At 38.6% G+C, this 20,724-nt stretch overlaps 1 protein-coding gene across 3 annotated transcripts in view; it reads left to right on the top strand.

Moving 5' to 3' along the window:
- Positions 1-4,664: 4,664 nt before the first annotated feature.
- LOC145488855 (polycystin family receptor for egg jelly-like) overlaps positions 4,665-20,724 on the top strand; it is a 30,423-nt gene continuing 14,363 nt past the window's right edge. Inside the window, exons 1-3 of one of the 3 annotated variants that reach the window (XM_081467679.1) lie at positions 5,214-5,400; positions 14,134-14,204; positions 16,893-20,374. In XM_081467679.1, coding sequence (XP_081323805.1) covers positions 16,906-20,374 — 3,469 coding nt within the window. In that variant the 5' untranslated portion in view covers positions 5,214-5,400; positions 14,134-14,204; positions 16,893-16,905. Of the gene's footprint in view, positions 4,753-5,213; positions 5,401-14,133; positions 20,375-20,724 lie in introns of those variants that run through there. The other 2 variants (XM_081467678.1, XM_081467677.1) reach the window with 2 other exon arrangements.

Genomic DNA, 20,724 nt, shown 5'->3' with positions numbered 1-20,724 from the left:
CCAAACTCGAATAACTATCGATCAGTTTCACCTGCCTCATTAAACACCTCATTTGTTGGCTTCTCCTAACACCATCGGAATACAGCTCTTGAGTTGCATATAAATTATTTCTAATTTTCTCATTTTTGCACGAACGAACAAAGAAATCGTACTTATTTTATATTCTTTTAGTTTACCGATACGCGGGCAGCTGGAAACAACTTAGCTTTCGCGTATAAGAATAGAATTTATCTTTGAGAAATCCCGATTACGTAATCGTTTCTATTATGAACTTTCAGTAGATAGAGCTGCCGTTTTCAAGAGCTCAGTGAGAAATCTTTTAACTGCGAGCTGAGTTGAATCAAACGAAACCAGAAATAATAAACTGCTGTCAATCATATCAAGACTTGGCTAGTAACAGGCAAACCGAGGCACTTGTCTCAGTCAGTTTTTTTGTCGTCTGTGTTGTTTATAGTCATCGTAAACATTCAAAGTGCCTAGGAAGAGTATTTAACCATGATTATTACCTCAGTCATATTTTTTTTCGCTATGGCCCTATATATCTGCGGATGGTAGCACCGTTTTAGGATTTTTACTAATTTAAATGGTTCAGTCAACAGGCCTCTTCATTGTGGACTTTTCTCTAATCCACATGCATGTGAAGCCTTTTCTCGGCCGTTTGTCGGGAGTTTGTCGTAGGTTTGTCGAGCTTTCGCATTTTTCTTAAAGGGTTGCAATTTCAAGAAATTATTTCATTTTACGCTTTTAGTTTACTGCATTGCGGAGTTCCTCCATCATTCAGCTCTTGGATTGCCTATAAACTATTTCCAATTTTCTCCTTTTTGCATGAACAAAGAAATCCTACTTATTTTATATTCTTTTAGTTTACCGACACGTGGCCAGCTTGAAACAACTTAGTTTTCGCATAAGAATAGTGTTTATCTTTGGGAAAACCCATTACGTAATCCAATTTGGAATAGAGCTGCCTTTGGAAAACAGGCAGTGAAAGACCTACCAAAAACAATAATTGATATCAATTATACCCACTCCCTATTGGTGCCTAAAATCTGTCTTGTAACACCGTTTTCGGATTTTTACTAATGGTACAGTCATTAGCCCTTCCTTTGGTTGACTTTTCTCATTTGCATTACAATATAATCCACATGTATGTGAGTCCTTTGTTAGGCGTTTGTCGTCCGTTTTCCGAGCTTTCATATCTTTTTTGTTTGGTTGTTTGGTTTAAAAAAAGGGGTTGCAATCAGCCCAAGTTACAAATCCTCAGGGCGCGGCTTCGGGTAGAGCGCAAATGCCCGCTGACCCATAGGACAAGATCAAAATTGTGCTTCAATGGCTGACAATGGAACTGAGCAATACGAATTCACAAATAAATGGATCTTTATTTTCAAGCTTAACACTAGCAAATATTGTTATGGGTTTTGGAAACAATGTGCCTGCGAAAAGTAACAAAACTTTACTGTTGAAGGAAATCAGGAGCCATAAACGGGGAGGAAATAAGATACCAATTGGACAGAGTTGAAAATATGCAAAACGACATATGATTACATCGATATGCATCGAGTCGTTGCTCAGTGCCTTTAGATGGGCTTAAAAACGGAGGGACTCACATCTGATCGAAATTGGATGGGTGTTTTTTGTTGTTGTTTTACAGGTAGATAGGCCTATAGCCGGGGGGAGGTTTATAAGCGACATTTTATGGTATTTCCTAGCTGGGCAATCGGGTCCATGTGGTTATTCACCTTATTCCGAAATGGCCGTCATTTAAGTCTTCTTTTGTTGACTTACAAATTAGCCCTTGTTGCCTCAATTAAGGGAAAATATTCTTTTGAATTTCGAGTTTAAGAACGTGGCAACAAGGGCTAATTTGCAAGTAAACAAAAGAATACCAAAAAAGGCGGCCATTTTGGAATAAGGTGTATGCAGCTGCTATGTAACAGGTGTCGGCAAACTGGGTTCTAATAACGTCATGCACGGTATTGTTGGATCTGAGTTTGTACATAAGCATTTCACGGTTACGTGATGTCAAGCTTATCATAGAGAAAGACAACCGACAGGCATCCAGTGTGAAAGAACTAGAGATTGTTAGCGGTAGCCCGTCAGACTTAACGATTCAGTAAGTACACAATGAAACATGTTGTCAATTATTACTATAAATGTATCGCAGATATAAAACGACACTTTTGAATTTAACAGACATTTTTCGGTAGAAACTTCTGCCTTCTTCAGTGCAAGTCTTATAAGAGATGCAAATTTGAAGTATAAATAACTAATAAATGCTGATGAGTGCATAAACAAAAAGTCCAGAGGAAAGCACGCGGATTACAAAGATAGGTAGGAAACTAAACCAGAGCTTGGACAAACAGAGGACTGACCAAGCTAGAATGGAAAGCATTTCTCATGATAATAATCTAGTTTTGTATTGCGCCGTCCGTATAGGGACCTTCAGATTGGAATATAATTTGATTTGATCATCACTTTTCACAGAGACTGTTCACAGCCCTCTATTTTCTTGTATTTTTATTCTACCGTTGAACACGCTGATAGAATCGCAAAACGGGCTGACTTGACGGGATAGGGAGTATCTGTTCTTCGTTTGGCTCGCCTTGGTTGCCTTTCGCGAGCGTTGAAAAACAGAGAGACTGTTTACAGTAAACTTTCCCCATTTGTCTCTTAATGGTAGACGACTATTCAATTGGTGAACCATAGGAAGGAGCAAAGTATTCTCGGAAAGCAGCTAGATTGAAATTCCAAAGTCGTTCTTATCTGGCGCCGGTGTAGTGCCCTGGCTTTTTGCCCGGGATTCGACCGGGATTTTTTCAAGGAGCCTTGAGTGGTAACGTCACTGAATGGCTCTGTATCAGCTGAAATAGAAAACATGCCCCGTCTTTCCATCGAGGTTTAGTATAATTCTACAAACGTTCTATCACGAATGGAGTTCCCTGATTGGCTACGCTACTCACTATCTATTGTGTTGTAGATAGTGAGTAGCGTAGCAGTGTGCCCATGTTAACAAATTGACGGCCGCTTCTTTGCGTTTTCGATGTGTCTGTGAAGAGGATTTAGAGAAAATTTTGAACGACTAGTAGATTTATACCAAAACAATTAGATTATCCGCTCTCGATTTCTATCACGTGATAGTTGGCTCGGGCTGCACCATCGTCAACTATCACACGATAGAAATCTCGAGCTCATGATCTAATTGTTAAATAGAGACACGAGTGGAAGTTTGGGAGAACGAGAAATGCTGTGGGAACACGAGCCAATAGGCGAGTGTTTCCACAGGTTTTTCGAGTTTTCTACTTCTTTTCGAAAGTCCCACGACGGAAAAAAAAAATAACCTTTTTACTTTGATCATCCAAATGTTCATTCTCTTTGCTCGCGCTATCACTACGTCAACACCTTGTGCTAGTCCTGTGTTTCTATCGAGTTATAGGAACACGATTTTAAACCAATCAGCGTGCGTATTGTTTTGGGCTATTTTCTACACGATTTAATAAAAAAAAAACTGGATCGTCGGATAATGCAATTCAAGATTTTTCATTGGTTTAGCCATCACGTTAAATGAGCATATACCATACGCTACAAATTGGTAAGCGTGAGGGTAATTTTTTTGGGCGTTTTATTCTCTGTTTTTTTTTTTTTTTTTTTTTTTTTTTAGTTTTCTATATATACTGGGGTCGTTTTTAGTGCAACAATTATTTCACTCGCCGTTGTTGTATATGAGATAATTATAGCCAACTCGGCGTCACCTCCCTCGTAATTGGCTAGCTATCATTTCATTTCCAACGCGCGATCGTGGAATATTTGTTAACTGATGACAAGTACACTCTTTCTTTTTTATAAGAATATATTTCATAAGAATATCGAGGCTGAAATTTACGAAATTTTAAGAATATTTTACGAATAAACCCGAGGCTGAGAGTTTGAAAATTAAGAATATAATTTTGTGTGTTGAAAATTTATAAATACAATACAATTATATGATTTTTAATTAAACTGTATGAGGTTATTCATTTCTCTAAACGGCAAAACTAGCCAAAAAGGAACAAAAACAGCACTTGCATGCCGTATGTTCGATGCTAATACCATTTTTGCAAGAAATTACGTGCGTGATATCAAGTTTTGATACCTGCAGGCTGGCTCCAAAATTAATTTAACACCATACAGACACCAAATACATTCGAAAACATAAATGCCATGCACTTTAATCTGAGAATATCGACAAGAATATTTTCAACCTAAAATCGGCGGAAAAATAAGAATGTTCAGCCTCGGCCGGAAAACAATATTCTTATAAAAAAAAAAAAGAGTGTAGGAAAATCTATCTCCCGACGACTGCATTCGAGCGCAAAGAGATATTAGTTTCGATTTGAAGTCGTCATTTTCAGCCATATTCCTAACTGTAAAACCAGTGTACCAGTATTACCTGAACTATACGATATTCTGAGCTGTATTTCAATCTTGAGTGCGAAATAAGCTCTCCAAAGATGACGAACGTAAATACGATATCAGCATCAAGAAGGAAGTGTAAATGAATAAATAATAAACAATATTAATATTAATATTACTAATGACTGTCAAAAGGCGCCTGTTTGACAAACGAACAATTTAAAACTACTTTTAACATTGCATAGCTGTTTTTGCATAATTACTACCTTCGTTAATGATTCACTGTTCTTTTTTCCCAGAGAAGTAGCCTGAAACCAGCGACCTCATACTGTCTATGAATCAGCAATGGAAAAGGCAACGGAAAAGGTTACAACAGTTTACTTTTGACTTTTTTTTTCAGATCATGCCATGGTTAATTTTGAGTCATTCGCAAAACAAAACGTCACAGTCATCGCCTCATGATCAATGTACCTTCCTTCTACTAATAAAATTGGCTAATGATTGCATATATCAAATGTCAATATACGTGTATCGTATCGTCGTCCTTTGAAAATTGCCTACAAAATCATAATGTGCAACTTGGAAACTTCACATACAGCGGGCAAATGTTACAATAACAGTTACTTATTAGTAAACAAACCGTAGTTATGTGCAACAAAGACTGAAGTTTTACACGATCCATTTCTAATTTGGTGCCGATGTTTTGTGCGTTAATTTGTCTCATATGGCATTAATATTAATCACAGCAGGTGCTTTTCCAGTCACCCTTGTGCACTACAAACACACTCATTGTTCTGTCAATGCTAAAAGGAAAGAGAGCTTGTTTAATCACTCACAAGACACGTTTAAGTGTCTCCACAAAATTCTCGTGCATTAATTTTGTGTCACGGTGACACAGGATTTTAAAACTTGATTAGTACCAGTGGACTCAGTGTTTTGGTGGCCGCTCAGCCTACATTTGTGAAATTTGGACCTCATCCGTGGTTGTATTTCAGTGCAACAAACCTTTGAAAGGTGGGTCAGAGGAAACTGATATTTTTCCTAGTTACCCGTTAGTTTGGCAGAGCAAAAACATTTTAGAAAGCGATTTTAGGTTTAAAAACCTAATAGGACGTTAATGTCGATGAACAGTACCCTTACGTTTATATCGATCTAACATGAAGCAAAAACAACTGTGTTGAACACTTTCCCAACATATAATTTAGTCCACTGAATGAAAACGGCCTCACTACAAATTTACAGTTGTTAATGTTCCGCTGTGATAAAGAGTTATGGCTCTGCCAGATCACACAAACATATCTTGAGCAGCTGAGCAGCTCTTTCCAAGAAATCAATAACGTTCTTATCAGTTCTCCACGGAGCAGAGTATACTGAAGGGTCGTTCCATCTTCGTTTCTGAGTTAACAACTGAGTTTACATGCCCTCAAACTACTTAGAAGCTATTTACACCCTAATGTATTTACTATCTGTTTCGCGCTGCGATTGCATGTGGTTCTAGTTTTTAGCGTGCACCAGGAAATTCACTGGCTTCGATAAGGAACGATTGTGATGTTAGGCCATAGAAACTTTCTGAATGTGATAGATTTGTAAAATTTTCACAATCGTCATAAAGCTTTCTTTCTTCTTAAAAACACTGAAAAAAAAGTATTCGCGAGATGATTTTGAAGGTTGACTGAATATCCGAGGCCTGTATTTTACAAAATGAATTAGTAACCAAGTCAGTTTACCGCAAATTTTTTTTCAATATTCAACGTTTACCTTTATTTTCGATTCACATCTAACACCTACATGCACGAACGTGGTCGGTACGCAGGAACAATGAAAAATTTTATCGAAGGAAGGAGTTAACTTAGGTTCAAGTTATTCTGTCAACTGCTGAAAATTTTGTAATGCCACTTTTATTAAGGAAGCTGATTATGCACCAAAAACATTTAGGTACCTTCAATATGTATGTATGCTTATGTATGTATTTACGCTAGCATTACTGAATTTTAATTCACAAGCTACTGGTGTCAGAAAAATGCGTCGATTCTTTTTTAATCTCAGTGATATTGCATATGTTATACACCTGACACACATGCTGTACCGGAGAATATTAGCCCCAAGCACCATTATGCACCCAGAGATATTTTCCGGAACTTCTTCATTCGATATGGTTGCAAGCATCTTTGCTTTTGTCAAAGGCCTGGCCAACGCACGCAAAATAACAAACTCGTTGCTGGATCGTGCTCGGGATTAAAAAAGAAAAACGTGTACCACAAAAACTTTGCAACAGGTATTATCGAAATTTCACAGCACGATATTGAGGAATATTGATTTCGTTTTTTTTTTCTGTTATTTGTTTCATGCATAAAAATACTTGATATATTTTTCACGGTCTCGATGTGGTTAACAGTGAACCGTCAAATGTTGCTAAAATCAGCTGTCAAAAAAGGAAACGAGTTTAGTGCCAGCTGTCAAGAAAGCCAGTCAAAACTGTAGTCGTCAAATTGCTCGCATCTGCTCAAATGTCTAAAATCTACTTTCTCAAAGGCTAACAAAGAAGTAATACACCTTTTTACCTTGGGTGGTTTGTTGCCCAATTTCAGACCATGTGATGATACTCGTGAGAATTCCCTCTTTCGAATTTCAAATGGTCGCGTGTATATGAATAAATAATTTTTAGATGGATAAAAGGGCCGTCGATAAAACCAGGAACATGGAGCATTCCGGAACATCCCGGAACATTCCGGAACGTCCCAGAACATCGAATAATTATCATAACTAGGCCAAAAACATGTAAAATAAAATTTCAAAAAATACAATCAAACAAATATAAACTGTTGTCAGCTCGGAAAATAGAAACAAAACAAAAACATAAAAAAAGGAAAAAAGAAAGAAAAATGAAAGTGACTGCAATGAGTGAAGGCTAGCAACTAAGAAGACTAAGCCATTCCTTCCAGCCGTTCATCGTCAGTTTAATCACGTGACTGTCCTTTATTCCCAGATTTCGTTTTTCACAGAAAACTAAGGTGGTAGCGTTCGAACTCATTAATCAGACCTAAAAGTATGGGTACACGAGTGCGATTCCTTTATTCAATTCATTACGTCAATACAAAGATACGCGTATACACGATTTCTTATGAAAAAATAGTTTCTCCATGAGATAGAAATAGAAACTCTTCGGCATCGAGTTTCTTGTCTAAACTAGTTCGGACTGCTCGACCTCTGATGACAGTGTAAACAAATACAAACACAAAATTTAAAAACATTTGGCGACGCGCCCGCTGTCTTGCGGGGTCGCTGGTCAAAAGTTTATTGTCTCTAGAAATATTTGTTACAAGTGTTGGCGATCTCAAATTGAATTCTTAGTGTCCAGTACAAGTTAATACTTAATTATTAAAAATACCTTTACCGCAGGCTATAATCGATTCATCGCTAGTTCAACTTCACGTGCAGATCGTTATTTGACATTCGATCAAACTTAGTTTTCTATCGAGTCATTCGAACACCACTAAAGTAAACCAGACATGCGAAAACAGCGCGTGAACGCGCTGCTCTATAAATCTTTGATTACCACTAGTTTATTAATGACAACTTGCTAGTTACTCGGGCTTCCGGAAAGGCCCGAGTCTGTACTTCGTGGGCCATAGTGCCAGGCGTTCCTAGCGGAGCGGTGCGAAAACTGGGGATGATAAATAGCAACATAAAGATGGAATAGGGACCAAACTATGAATAATGACTTAATAAGCAACTGTATGATGCTTAGACAAACACCTCAGATGTTGAAGAAATCAGGGGTCAAAAAAGGAGACGCAATGAATTACCTGGCATTCGTCGTCAGAATCGTCCATGAGGTCTATATCTGCTTGCGCTAGTTGAACGAGTAATTAGATTTTGCGTTTGTTCTGTAAAGAAAAGTTATGTAAGAAAACTCTTTACTCTCGTATCGAGTTAATTTGTGAGTTGGCCAAACAATGCTTAATCATAACCAAACCCTGTTTTTGATAGTTTCTTATTGTTTCTGTTTGTTTGGCGGGTTTGCAAAAGTTTTTGAAAGAAAAGTCTGACGAGTACAAATAGCTCATTTGTATAATGCAGCGCGTGCAGTTTCAAATCCGAGTCGGTGTTTTCAATTGTCAACAAATCTTGAGAAAGATTTCTTTCGCTGTCTTTTGTGCTGAGATGCTGCAACAGTTTTCACCAAGGCCAAAAGGCTACTAACATCATGTGTGTATCTTTAATATAGTGAAATTTTACGCAGCGAAAATAAAATAGACGAGGAGTTTTGATAACCCGACCAACAAAATAAATCGAAATCGTTTGTATTCGAGTTGATTAAAGAAAGCGTCATCGTAACTTTGCTGATTATCTCTGCTGTATTCACATATTTTCAGCTAAGCTTTTACTCTGTTCTCAAACATTTATCAACCTTAAACATATTTAAAAACTAGAGATATTATAAGAGTTCGATGTACGTTTTCACACGAAAGTGCAGAAGTCCAATTTGTCATGTTTTACTGACTGTACAAACACGCATCGGCGGACGCTCTCATTCTTATTCTTCGACAACAGACAATTTATTGGATTTTTACACAAACAAAACTGAGCAACATCTACAGACATAAACTTCATCTTCACTTATTGGGCCTTGATAAAACATCCAACGTTGCTTACAATTCAGGCGAAACTTAAACTTGCAATTATTTTTTTTTTACTTTTCGGTCGAGATATACACTGACGAAATCCTCGCAAGCGTGTGGCAAGAGGAGGCAAACTTTGAAGTCCGGAAACGCTGCTATATCCAAACATATCCAACTAGTTTTTTGCTGTGTTACGGAAAAGCTGTTAATCTTCAACATATGTGAAACTTAGAGTTGAGAAATGTGGAGCTCTTGTAAAAGAAGCAACAGAAGACAACTTGGTCAGTGATATAAAGAGGGACATAACTAAATTCGACACTGTCTTACTACACTCAAACTGGAGCAGCTTACGACGATAATACTGAGGTAAAATTCCAACAGACATGAGCGTGTTGAGTTGTTTGGTCAAAAGCATCAAACATTTCGGGAATTTCGGACGCCATTCCCCCGCGCTACTTCCGCAAAAATCCTCGCAGCATGTACACGCGTGTGCCGCACGGGATGGCGCAACTTGTTCTAAAAATAGAAAAAATGTCCCATATCATAGGGACAGCCACGATACTAGAAATGGCGCGCGCTTACGGTCTCCGTCCCCGATTTTGGCTCCTGATATCAGTTTAAATATATAAAACCCAAAAGCGCCGAGGACAACTGATGCTTAAAATTCGTCCAGTTAGCAATCCTAAAATCCATTTGTTTCTTTTAGGTAAATATTTGGACACGCAGCATTAAAAGCCCAAAGAAGCATGCAAATTATATGTTCTTCCATAAGCCCTTAGCATCTCTCTCAAGATGCTTGTTTTTCTTTTGCATAAGAGAAGATATTTCATCTCCGCAGCATGAAAGTTTGCTCGTATTTCAGTTCTTCGGCCGCAACAATAAAAACGCCTTTAAATGATGTATTTTGTCCCTTACATTCAAAAAATCAATTTCCCAACATAACAGTTCAGGGACGGATTTAGGGGGAGGATGCAGGGGAGAGGAACTCTAGTTTCTCGAGTGCTCTCCATACCTCCCAGGCGCATCCATAACTCGATATACGCACAGAACTGCATGAACCAATTCTTTTATAACCTGACGACAACAACTTGGGCGCTAAAACATGTTTTATTCGTGATTGGTTAGTACAAAGTTCTCACTTCTCACTTACTTATTATGAAATTGTTATTAAGTCTTTCTTTTATTTTATACACGACCCCACAAGCTTTTAGCTTTACTAGTAAAACTCATCGTGTTTAAATAAAGGCTTCCTATCCCATCCCATCTCATCCCATCCCTCCCCATCCCATCCCATCCCATCCTATCCTATGTACGGAGAAGGAAAACAAAGATCACTGGGATCCTAACAAGCCACAATCAGTTGAGCAACAGTTGCCGAACGAAAACGGTTAATCTGATTTCCAAAATTTTCAATGGAAAATTCGCTTCTTCGAATTAATTATAACGAAAATGTAGGTAAACAAAGTCAAAAATACTCAATGAAAATGTAGACAAACAAAGTCAAAATACTCAAGTTTAAGTAAACATCTTAGCTTGGCAAAAGTCAAAGGCTCGAAGTAGGGTTTGGATTGTTTAGAATAATCTTCACACTGCCGAAACAACAAAAGGAACTTGCACTAAACTAGACGGAAATTTTCAAGCTAAATTGAAACTGCACATGTCATGCTATATACGCACGGCCGTGCGTACATAGAGATTTCGTCCATGATGGCTCAATAGGAATTAGGTAGGACTAGCGCGCGCGCTATGTTATAAAAACATATAATTGCAGTTTTCTAACTTTTCAACACACAAATTTATATTCTTTTCAAAATTCCGATCTCAGGTTTATTCTTAAAATATTCTTAAAATTTCGCAAATTTCAGCCTCTGTATTCTTATAAAATAACAGTATTCTTATATGAAAAAAGAGTGTAGTTCCATAGCATTCACATACTTACACCCGTTTTGTGTAAATTATCTCTGTTTTTGGACACACCAATTCCAAAAAAAATACATGTATATAGGAAATATAATATAATTTTCAACACGTTAAACTGTAAGACAAAGATACACAGCACGAAAGATCGTCGAGGCTATAAACGCAGCTTAGCCAGTTGTAAAAATAAGTCATGGATAGAAAATGATGCTTAAATGAAATTTGAACCGATTAACTTCTGTGATATTCGATGGGGTGTCATGAAAAAAATTTCTGGAGGCTTAATGTGTTACCGGGGTAATATTTTTTGAAGACAGTGTCATTATTATTATGATTTCAATCTACAAGTTAAATTTTGACCTAACCACAATTTCTTTGTTATTGAAATTTGTGGCTGTAAAGTGTCATCATCTAGTTTGTGTTCTCCAAAAATTCCAAGTCGTTTTACAGGACCATGAATCTTTGAAAAAAAATCTTTATAGACCGAAACAAGGTGAGAGGTACATGTTAACTAAAAGTTGTTGATACTGTTAATCAGTAGCTGGGCAAACGTAGCGTTAAAGCTCAATATTTTTCGCAGTTCTGCTGTTTGACATTGCTTAGTCAGATTATTTAGAACGTACAATGAAGAATTCCGCATTTAATCGTTAATTCTTGATTCCAGACATTTCGCTCCGGCTGAATGTTAGCCCTTCAAATAGGTCAATTCGCTTTTTGCTATAAGTTGCAAGTCCTCCCTATTTACTTCCTAACTGAACATAATATAGTGGATTTAAATTCGACGAATTTCCAAACAATATTGTAAAATTATCTAAAGAAACCTTAAAAGTAGATAAAACATGCTTAGTCAAAGAATACTCCCTTGAAAAGTTTATTTTCTAAATAGTTAGGCGTCCGCTCTGTATTCTTAGTGCCTTTCTTCAGACGTTAATTCAGTCATTGTAAGTTGCCGGTTTTCAGTTTCATTTTGAAGCACCTTTAGGACCTTTAGGTGTTTACAGTCAAGCAATTAACTATTCATGATCTTGCATCTGTTATACATATTCACCTAAATGAAACCGTTTTGTTTCCACAACGCATGATAAAGAAAATATATATATATGTCTGCTGTAAGCAATTTCAAGCGGTTATTAATTTTTTTCTTCCACACTAAAGAAATGTAACAGTTGATTTGATGTAGTGGGCAGGTTAATTATCAAAGAAGTATTTAAATCGAGCTTTTATAATTTAGAATACATAAAGGCATACTTCATGAAAAACCTTAGCAGCCAAGGGGCAATTACTCGCATGAACTAATTAACTCAAACAGTGTTCCCGACCCGCAAATATTTCTCCACTTCCAAACTGCTTCGCCATTTACTTCCCGGCGTTTTCTCCTTCCCCGTTCGATGCGTGTTCTGGGCTAATGACTCGGCTGGGAGATCGATTTTGAAATTCGCCGCAATTATCAAAAATCTTACAACCCAGAGGTTTTCTTGAATAGGTATTGTTAGTCTTAACAGCCATTGTTATTCAGTCCTGAGAATAAATTAATTTGACCAAGCAGTTTTCAAACCAAAAAACGCAAAAAGACGCAAAAAAAAAAAAAAAATGACGTCAGTTTGTTAATCACACCTCATCAAAGATATACAACCCTTACTGATGGAGCGTCAGAACCCCCCGTGGGGTTTACTCCCATATGTAAGTTATATGGGTATGTTCCGCTGTGAAGAGTATGGTTTTCAGGCAGTTAAGTCTAGGATAGGGTATAGAAATCAGACAGTTTTGGTCTAGAATGGGGTGTAATTTACCAGAAAACGCGAGCAATGTCTAAATACTTTAGTCTAGAACAGAGTTCTTCACCCGGGGTTCTATACTACAAACTGAAGCTCGGACGTCACCCTGTAAGATAATTGGTTTAGTTATCGTATGTTGGGCCACAAGAGTGATAAATTTTCTGCATTTGAAATAGCTAGTCTGGTATAGGGTGGGGGTTTCTAGTGCCTAGTCTAGAATAGGGTTGCAAAACAGGTGATCGTGTTCTAGTATAGGGTAAGCGTTTCAGGGTCCCGTCAGCACACCCCTACCCAAAGATTTACGGAGTACCTGCTCCCCCTCTTCCGGGTTAGAACTCTCTTGTGTCACAAGAAACAATGATTAAGCTAGACCGAAGAAGAAGAGGCCATCAGAAAGTAAATGCAAGTGAGGAAAATAACTGATATTGGCATCAAAAAAGGGACCAAAAAACAAAGGCAGAAACTGAGAAACCCACAATACAGGAGTATAATCACTTAGCGCCGCCATCAAAATAGCCACTGTTTATACACACATTCTATTTTCTAAGTTCAGTGGCTTTAAAAAGCCAATTTGATTTGAATTTGACATGGTTAAAATCATTTCAAGTTCATTTTACATTTACGGAATAAAATTTAAAGTGCTCTAATCTTTCGAACGCAGTCTTTTACGCGATCAGACAAGATATGTTGACTGTGATACCGGGAGATAAAGACTCAGTTTGTGCATTCTGCCTAATAAAGCAATTTGCAATCGTATATTTCTGTTGTTGTTTGTTTATACAAGTACATGTATGTTTGATTTAAACTGGCCATCATCCGACGCCTGACTCCGGCCCGTTGCAATTGTTAATTAACGACTATTTTTTGTTTTCGTGAATACTTGATGATTTCTGTCTAAAATAAACATGAAGCAGGGAATAGTTTCAATGTATATTAAAATACGTCCTTCTTTACACCCAGCTGTTGAGCTAAAAGGAAAAACCGACAAAAAAATTAATGGCTTCAATTAAGACCTATGCTTGGAAAAAAAGTACATTTGCGCACACAGTTTAAATAATGACATAGTGCAACCAATCAAGGAAGCTTTAATGCACTAATTGAGATTTGCCTTCAATTGATTATGCCATTGCCGTCATTCAGCATAATTTAAAGACGGAAAAGTAATCAATTGATAAATGGCAGGTTTTTAATCTACACCTTCTAACAATAAGGAGCAGGGTTTATAACGGAGTACATTAATATTTCTCAAGAAGTCTATCTGGCTGATTAAATGACCTGGGTTCCTTCAGGAAAGGCAAAGACAACGTTCGTTGGTCGTTTACCTTTTGGCTTTTAAAACATACGGCTCTCTTGTCAGAAATAAGGATATTAGAATATTGCCTAGTTAAAGCAACGTTTTGCCGATGAAGCAATTTTTCATTTTCTGTCTTCAGCCGCTAACGAAGAAAGAAGACCAGTCCGCACCATGGAAAAAATGAATCACTGATCATGACGCGATTATAACGTGAGTATAGTTCAGTACATTTTGAGGTGCTAGCTAGCTGATAGGTGATTAATATTGGGAATAGCTTGAATTGCTTCGGGTTTCTTGTTAACATTAGCCAGCATACATATTGCAAAGGGTACAACAAAACTGAGAAAAACAGACACAACGCTATTATTAGCTATTGAGTAAGTCACAATACCGATTGACGCGGCAAACTTTATCTAGCCCGAGCTGTCGAGTGGTAAAGATGGTTGCCTGGAGGCGTTAATCTTATAATAGACGCAGACACATCGTTATCGGATTGATTAATGTGTTTCTATCTCTATATATGAATCCTCGTTGTCTTGATTTAGAAGTAATATTGCACCCTCTCTCGGGAAAGCCACGCACAAGAGGCTTTTGGTTCCATGGCAACTGTAGCCAAAGACGGCTAAGCCATTCTAGTTGGAAGCGACTGAATCGAACGAAACTATTACCCTAAATTTCACTGAATTGAAATTTACATTTTCATGCCGGATTAGTACTTTGCTAGCTGTCCTTTTCATGGGTGCTATTTTGACTGAATTGCAGATTTTTGACTCAGATTTTCTCATCTTTAATCAGTTGTTAAAGTCGACTGTCTGTCACTCACGTACGCCAACTGAACAAGCTGCTGCTTCAGTCACAGAAAGATAATTTATTTAACTCAGCTCCGCTTTACCGTGGACGCAGATTAGAAATTTAACACAGGCAATATATATAATAAAGTTGAGGCTGCTGAGGGTAATCTAGTGGATGATTCCAATAAAATACAATTTCACGCAGCATTAATAAGAAGTTCGCTATGATAGAAAAGGATTTCTTTGTGCGCTGGGCTAACCAAGTATCAATCGAGCATAGAGTTCTTAAAGGGCTTTATGAAATAGTGAGTGAGAATGGTAGGAAAGGAATTCCAAAGTTGAGAAGCAGTAAATTATAGGGAGTGCAAACCACATTACGTGATATTAATTTATGGTTTCCATGGAGCTCTAGTGAAGGTAGAAGCTGATTATTAGCATAGCAGATCGGAAGTCTCAAATCATTTGAGGATGGCTAAGGTAAATGTCTTACCGAAACTCAAATAGAAACACCTTTCCTTGAGGCCCTGTTTGGATAAATACCGAGGCCGACAAGGCGTTGAACTGAGTTGAAATAGAGACGTACAGGAAGTGAAATGAAGACGAATGAAATCGCGAAAGCGAAGGAAAGAAAAGAGAAAATAACAGTGAATTCACTGTTCCTAATTGTACGTAGTTGCCTAATGTATTCACAAATCCCCTGCGTCATCTACCAGGGTCCCTCGTTCATACAGCAATCCCTCTAGAGCGCCAACAACTCGTTATTTTCGTGCCCACGGAAACAGGCAGCAGGATTTAAAACAGGCAAGATCTACGTAGAAAAACAGAGAAGTAAAATCATTTAACAACAATGTTATGTTTTATAGCAGTAACACGTAGGGGCCAAACCACCCCCCTAATGTTTCATGAAGGCTATATTTGCTTGGTTTATATATTTCTGAACCAAGTTTGGCAGATGAGCTTTCTTTGTTCTCCAGTTTATTTTAATTTGGAAGTTGTGACAAAACGTCAGCTTATGACGTCATAATTGATGAGGTCACCAAAACGTGCTATAATTTTTTGTGAAATCTGATAAAAAGATTATGCCATTGGAAAGGCCTTGACTTGAGGAGTAAAATGCCGGAAACCGTTTTTTGCTATGATGATTATTTTTTGAGATATGGTAAAGTAAATATTTTTTTGTTGTCCCCCCGGAATTTGCTTAATCATACTGTCCTTCGTAATTCAGTCTCTCTGGTTTATTTTTTTTTCAGTTTTATTCTAGGAAGGTTAATAATCTAGAAAAATAGAAAGCTTGATGTTGTCAAAAATCGTATGGTTTTGGAAATTTGATTTTCGGCTTTGTTAGGATGGTATTAACAGTAAAAAAACGGGTGACGTCACAGGTTATGACGTAACAAAACTAATTTTAACGCAATAACACTAGAGGGATAATTTTTCATTCCGATTTTCTTCTTTATTTTGGCTTTAGTCATCTGGCACATCACATGTGCAACATAGCTGCATTTGCTAGAACAAAATTACGGCTCCAATTTGGGGATTTTTCTCAAGGGGGGGACCCCATATTTTGCAGAGTTATTTTTCATATTTAAAAATGCCATATTTCATTCAATTTTTGTGATATGGACAAAATTTTTTCAGGTTTCAACTCCCCTTGATGTGCTCTTTCGAACACATTGTAAAAAATAGGCATATTAAAAACTTCAAAAGTGGCAAAAACATGACGTCATCACTGTGACGTCACAACTTTGACATTTAGTGACATTTTTCACGTAAATATAATTGGCAATAGGTCTCCTGCTCATCTGCCAAGTTTGGTGTAGAAAGAGTCAATACTTTTTAAGTAATACGAAATAATGTGAAATACCCAAGAACTGACGAAACATTTGGGGGGTGGTTTGGCCCCTACGTGAAATTTTACTTTATTTCGTCAACAAAGTCATCACTTCAATATACAAAATTAATCAATTGTCAAGAAAAATATTAGCTCACAAATTTCCACTTTGTTTCATGCGTTAATCGCTCGAGAATCATCATCCGAGAGTTGACAATGTCTAAAACAGTTTAGCTGTCTTAAAAAGTACATATACGTGCTCTTGCTTTTTTGCAGAAGCTTGTTATCAATGTATTTGCTTCCATTCAGAGCAATGGGGCGCTTCAGATCAAGGCCAGCACAGTTTGTCAGTGTGGTAATTTTCCTGTTAGCACGGTTTCAGCAGTTCTCAACACAAACAACAGAAGGCCCGACAACCTTGGGTGGAGCTCAAGTGAATTCAACAGGACAGCCGACAACTTTAGCTTCACAAAATCTAGAATCCAGTCTACAGCCAAATGCAACTGTGCAACCCACAACTTCGGTGCTACAAAACAGTTCCACTGTACAGCCAAACGCAACTGTACAGCCCACAACTTTGGCACCACAAAACAGTTCCACTGCACAGACAAATGCAAGTGAACAACCCACAACATCGGCACTACAAAACAGTTCCAGTGTACAGCCAAATACAACTGAACAACCCACAACTTTGGCACCACAAAGCAGTTCCAATGTACAGCCAAATGCAACTGTACAACCCACAACATTGGCACCAGAAAGTACATTCAATGTACAGCCAAATGCAACTGTAGCACCAACAACTTTGGCACTACAAAACAGTTCCACTGTACAGCCAAATGCAACTGAACAACCCACAACTTTGGCACCAAAAATTACTTCCAATTTACAGCCAAATGCAACCTTAGCACCGACAACTTTGGCACCACAAAACACTTCCACTGTACAGCCAAATGCAACTGTAGAAACCACAACTTCGGCACCCGAAAGCAGTTCCAATGTACAGCCAAATGCAACAGAACAACCCACAACTTTGGCACCACAAGGCACATCCAATGTACAACCAAATGCAACTGTAGCACCTACAACTTTGCCACCGCAAAATACTTCCTCGGTACAGCCAAATACAACTGAACAACCCACAACTTTGGCACCGGAAAGTACTTCCAATGTACAGCCAAATGCAACTTTAGGAACGACAACTTTGGCACCACAAAACAGTTCCACTGTACAGCCAAATGCAACTTTAGCACCGACAACTTTGGTACCACAAAACAGTTCCAATGTACAGCAAAATGCAACTGAACAACCCACAACTTTGGCACCACAAGGCACATCCAATGTACAGCCAAATGCAACTTTGGCACCTACAACTTTGACACCGCAAAATACTTCCTCTGTACAGCCAAATACAACTGAACAACCCACAACTTTGGCACCGGAAACTACTTCCAATGTACAGCCAAATGCAACTTTAGCAACGACAACTTTGGCACCGGAAACTACTTCCAATGTACAGCCAAATGCAACTTTAGCACCGACAACTTTGGCACCACAAAACAGTTCCAATGTACAGCCAAATGCAACTGAACAACCCACAACTTTGGCACCACAAGACACATCCAATGTACAGCCAAATGCAACTTTGGCACCTACAACTTTGACACCGCAAAATACTTCCTCTGTACAGCCAAATACAACTGAACAACCCACAACTTTGGCACCACAAGGCACATCCAATGTACAGCCCAATGCAACTTTAGCACCGACAACTTTGGCACCACAAAACAGTTCCAATGTACAGCAAAATGCAACTGAACAACCCACAACTTTGGCACCACAAGGCACATCCAATGTACAGCCAAATGCAACTTTGGCACCTACAACTTTGACACCGCAAAATACTTCCTCTGTACAGCCAAATACAACTGAACAACCCACAACTTTGGCACCGGAAAGTACTTCCAGTGTACAGCCAAATGCAACTTTAGCACCGACAACTTTGGTACCACAAAACAGTTCCAATGTACAGCAAAATGCAACTGAACAACCCACAACTTTGGCACCACAAGGCACATCCAATGTACAGCCAAATGCAACTTTGGCACCTACAACTTTGACACCGCAAAATACTTCCTCGGTACAGCCAAATACAACTGAACAACCCACAACTTTGGCACCGGAAAGTACTTCCAATGTACAGCCAAATGCAACTTTAGCAACGACAACTTTGGCACCGGAAACTACTTCCAATGTACAGCCAAATGCAACTTTAGCACCGACAACTTTGGCACCACAAAACAGTTCCAATGTACAGCAAAATGCAACTGAACAACCCACAACTTTGGCACCACAAGGCACATCCAATGTACAGCCAAATGCAACTTTGGCACCTACAACTTTGACACCGCAAAATACTTCCTCTGTACAGCCAAATACAACTGAACAACCCACAACTTTGGCACCACAAGGCACATCCAATGTACAGCCCAATGCAACTTTAGCACCGACAACTTTGGCACCACAAAACAGTTCCAATGTACAGCAAAATGCAACTGAACAACCCACAACTTTGGCACCACAAGGCACATCCAATGTACAGCCAAATGCAACTTTGGCACCTACAACTTTGACACCGCAAAATACTTCCTCTGTACAGCCAAATACAACTGAACAACCCACAACTTTGGCACCGGAAAGTACTTCCAATGTACAGCCAAATGCAACTTTAGCACCGACAACTTTGGTACCACAAAACAGTTCCAATGTACAGCAAAATGCAACTGAACAACCCACAACTTTGGCACCACAAGGCACATCCAATGTACAGCCAAATGCAACTTTGGCACCTACAACTTTGACACCGCAAAATACTTCCTCTGTACAGCCAAATGCAACTGAACAACCCACAACTTTGGCACCGGAAAGTACTTCCAGTGTACAGCCAAATGCAACTTTAGCACCGACAACTTTGGTACCACAAAACAGTTCCAATGTACAGCAAAATGCAACTGAACAACCCACAACTTTGGCACCACAAGGCACATCCAATGTACAGCCAAATGCAACTTTGGCACCTACAACTTTGACACCGCAAAATACTTCCTCGGTACAGCCAAATACAACTGAACAACCCACAACTTTGGCACCGGAAAGTACTTCCAGTGTACAGCCAAATGCAACTTTAGCACCGACAACTTTGGTACCACAAAACAGTTCCAATGTACAGCAAAATGCAACTGAACAACCCACAACTTTGGCACCACAAGGCACATCCAATGTACAGCCAAATGCAACTTTGGCACCTACAACTTTGACACCGCAAAATACTTCCTCTGTACAGCCAAATGCAACTGAACAACCCACAACTTTGGCACCGGAAAGTACTTCCAGTGTACAGCCAAATGCAACTTTAGCACCGACAACTTTGGTACCACAAAACAGTTCCAATGTACAGCCGAATACAACTTTAGCACCTACAACTTTGGCACCACAAAACAGTTCCTCTGTACAGCCAAATTCAACTGAACGACCCACAACTTTGGCACCAGAAAGTACTTCCAATTTACAGCCAAATGCAACTTTAGCACCGACAACCTTGGCACCACAAAATAGGTCCTCTGTACAACCAAATGCAACTGTGGCACCAGCAACTCTGGCACCACAAAACAGCTCTACTCCACAACCAATAACAAATGCACCTCCAAATATTTCAACTCAACAGCCAACAGTTATTACATTGGCACCCTCAAATACAGGTATCATTTTCCCGTTTTTCTATTCAAAAGTATCATAATATACGAAAACTCTGTCCGTAGGCGAATATTTCCACATTATCTACTTGTAGCTAATTGAGGTTGTCCTAAACTCTCTAACAAATGTTTCCGTAACGATAAAAGCAAATCATTGAGTCAATGTGCAAGTGATAAGTAAGATTATCATTCCACAGGAAAGGTCCGCCGATATCCACCGGTTTCACTGAGTAAAGCACACCGCGAGCTGACATGAATAGGACCAGAGGAGGTGATGTGAAGGGCCCTGTCTGGTCCCGCACTCATCACTAAGTCATTTCGTGCGCAGACAGAACATTAAGCAAAATAATATATTT

This window comes from Orbicella franksi, chromosome 6 (assembly GCF_964199315.1).
Source record: "Orbicella franksi chromosome 6, jaOrbFran1.1, whole genome shotgun sequence".
Taxonomy (NCBI): domain Eukaryota; kingdom Metazoa; phylum Cnidaria; class Anthozoa; order Scleractinia; family Merulinidae; genus Orbicella; species Orbicella franksi.
The sequence above is the reverse complement of the archived record's forward strand: the minus strand, read 5'-3'. Positions and strand labels throughout refer to the sequence as shown.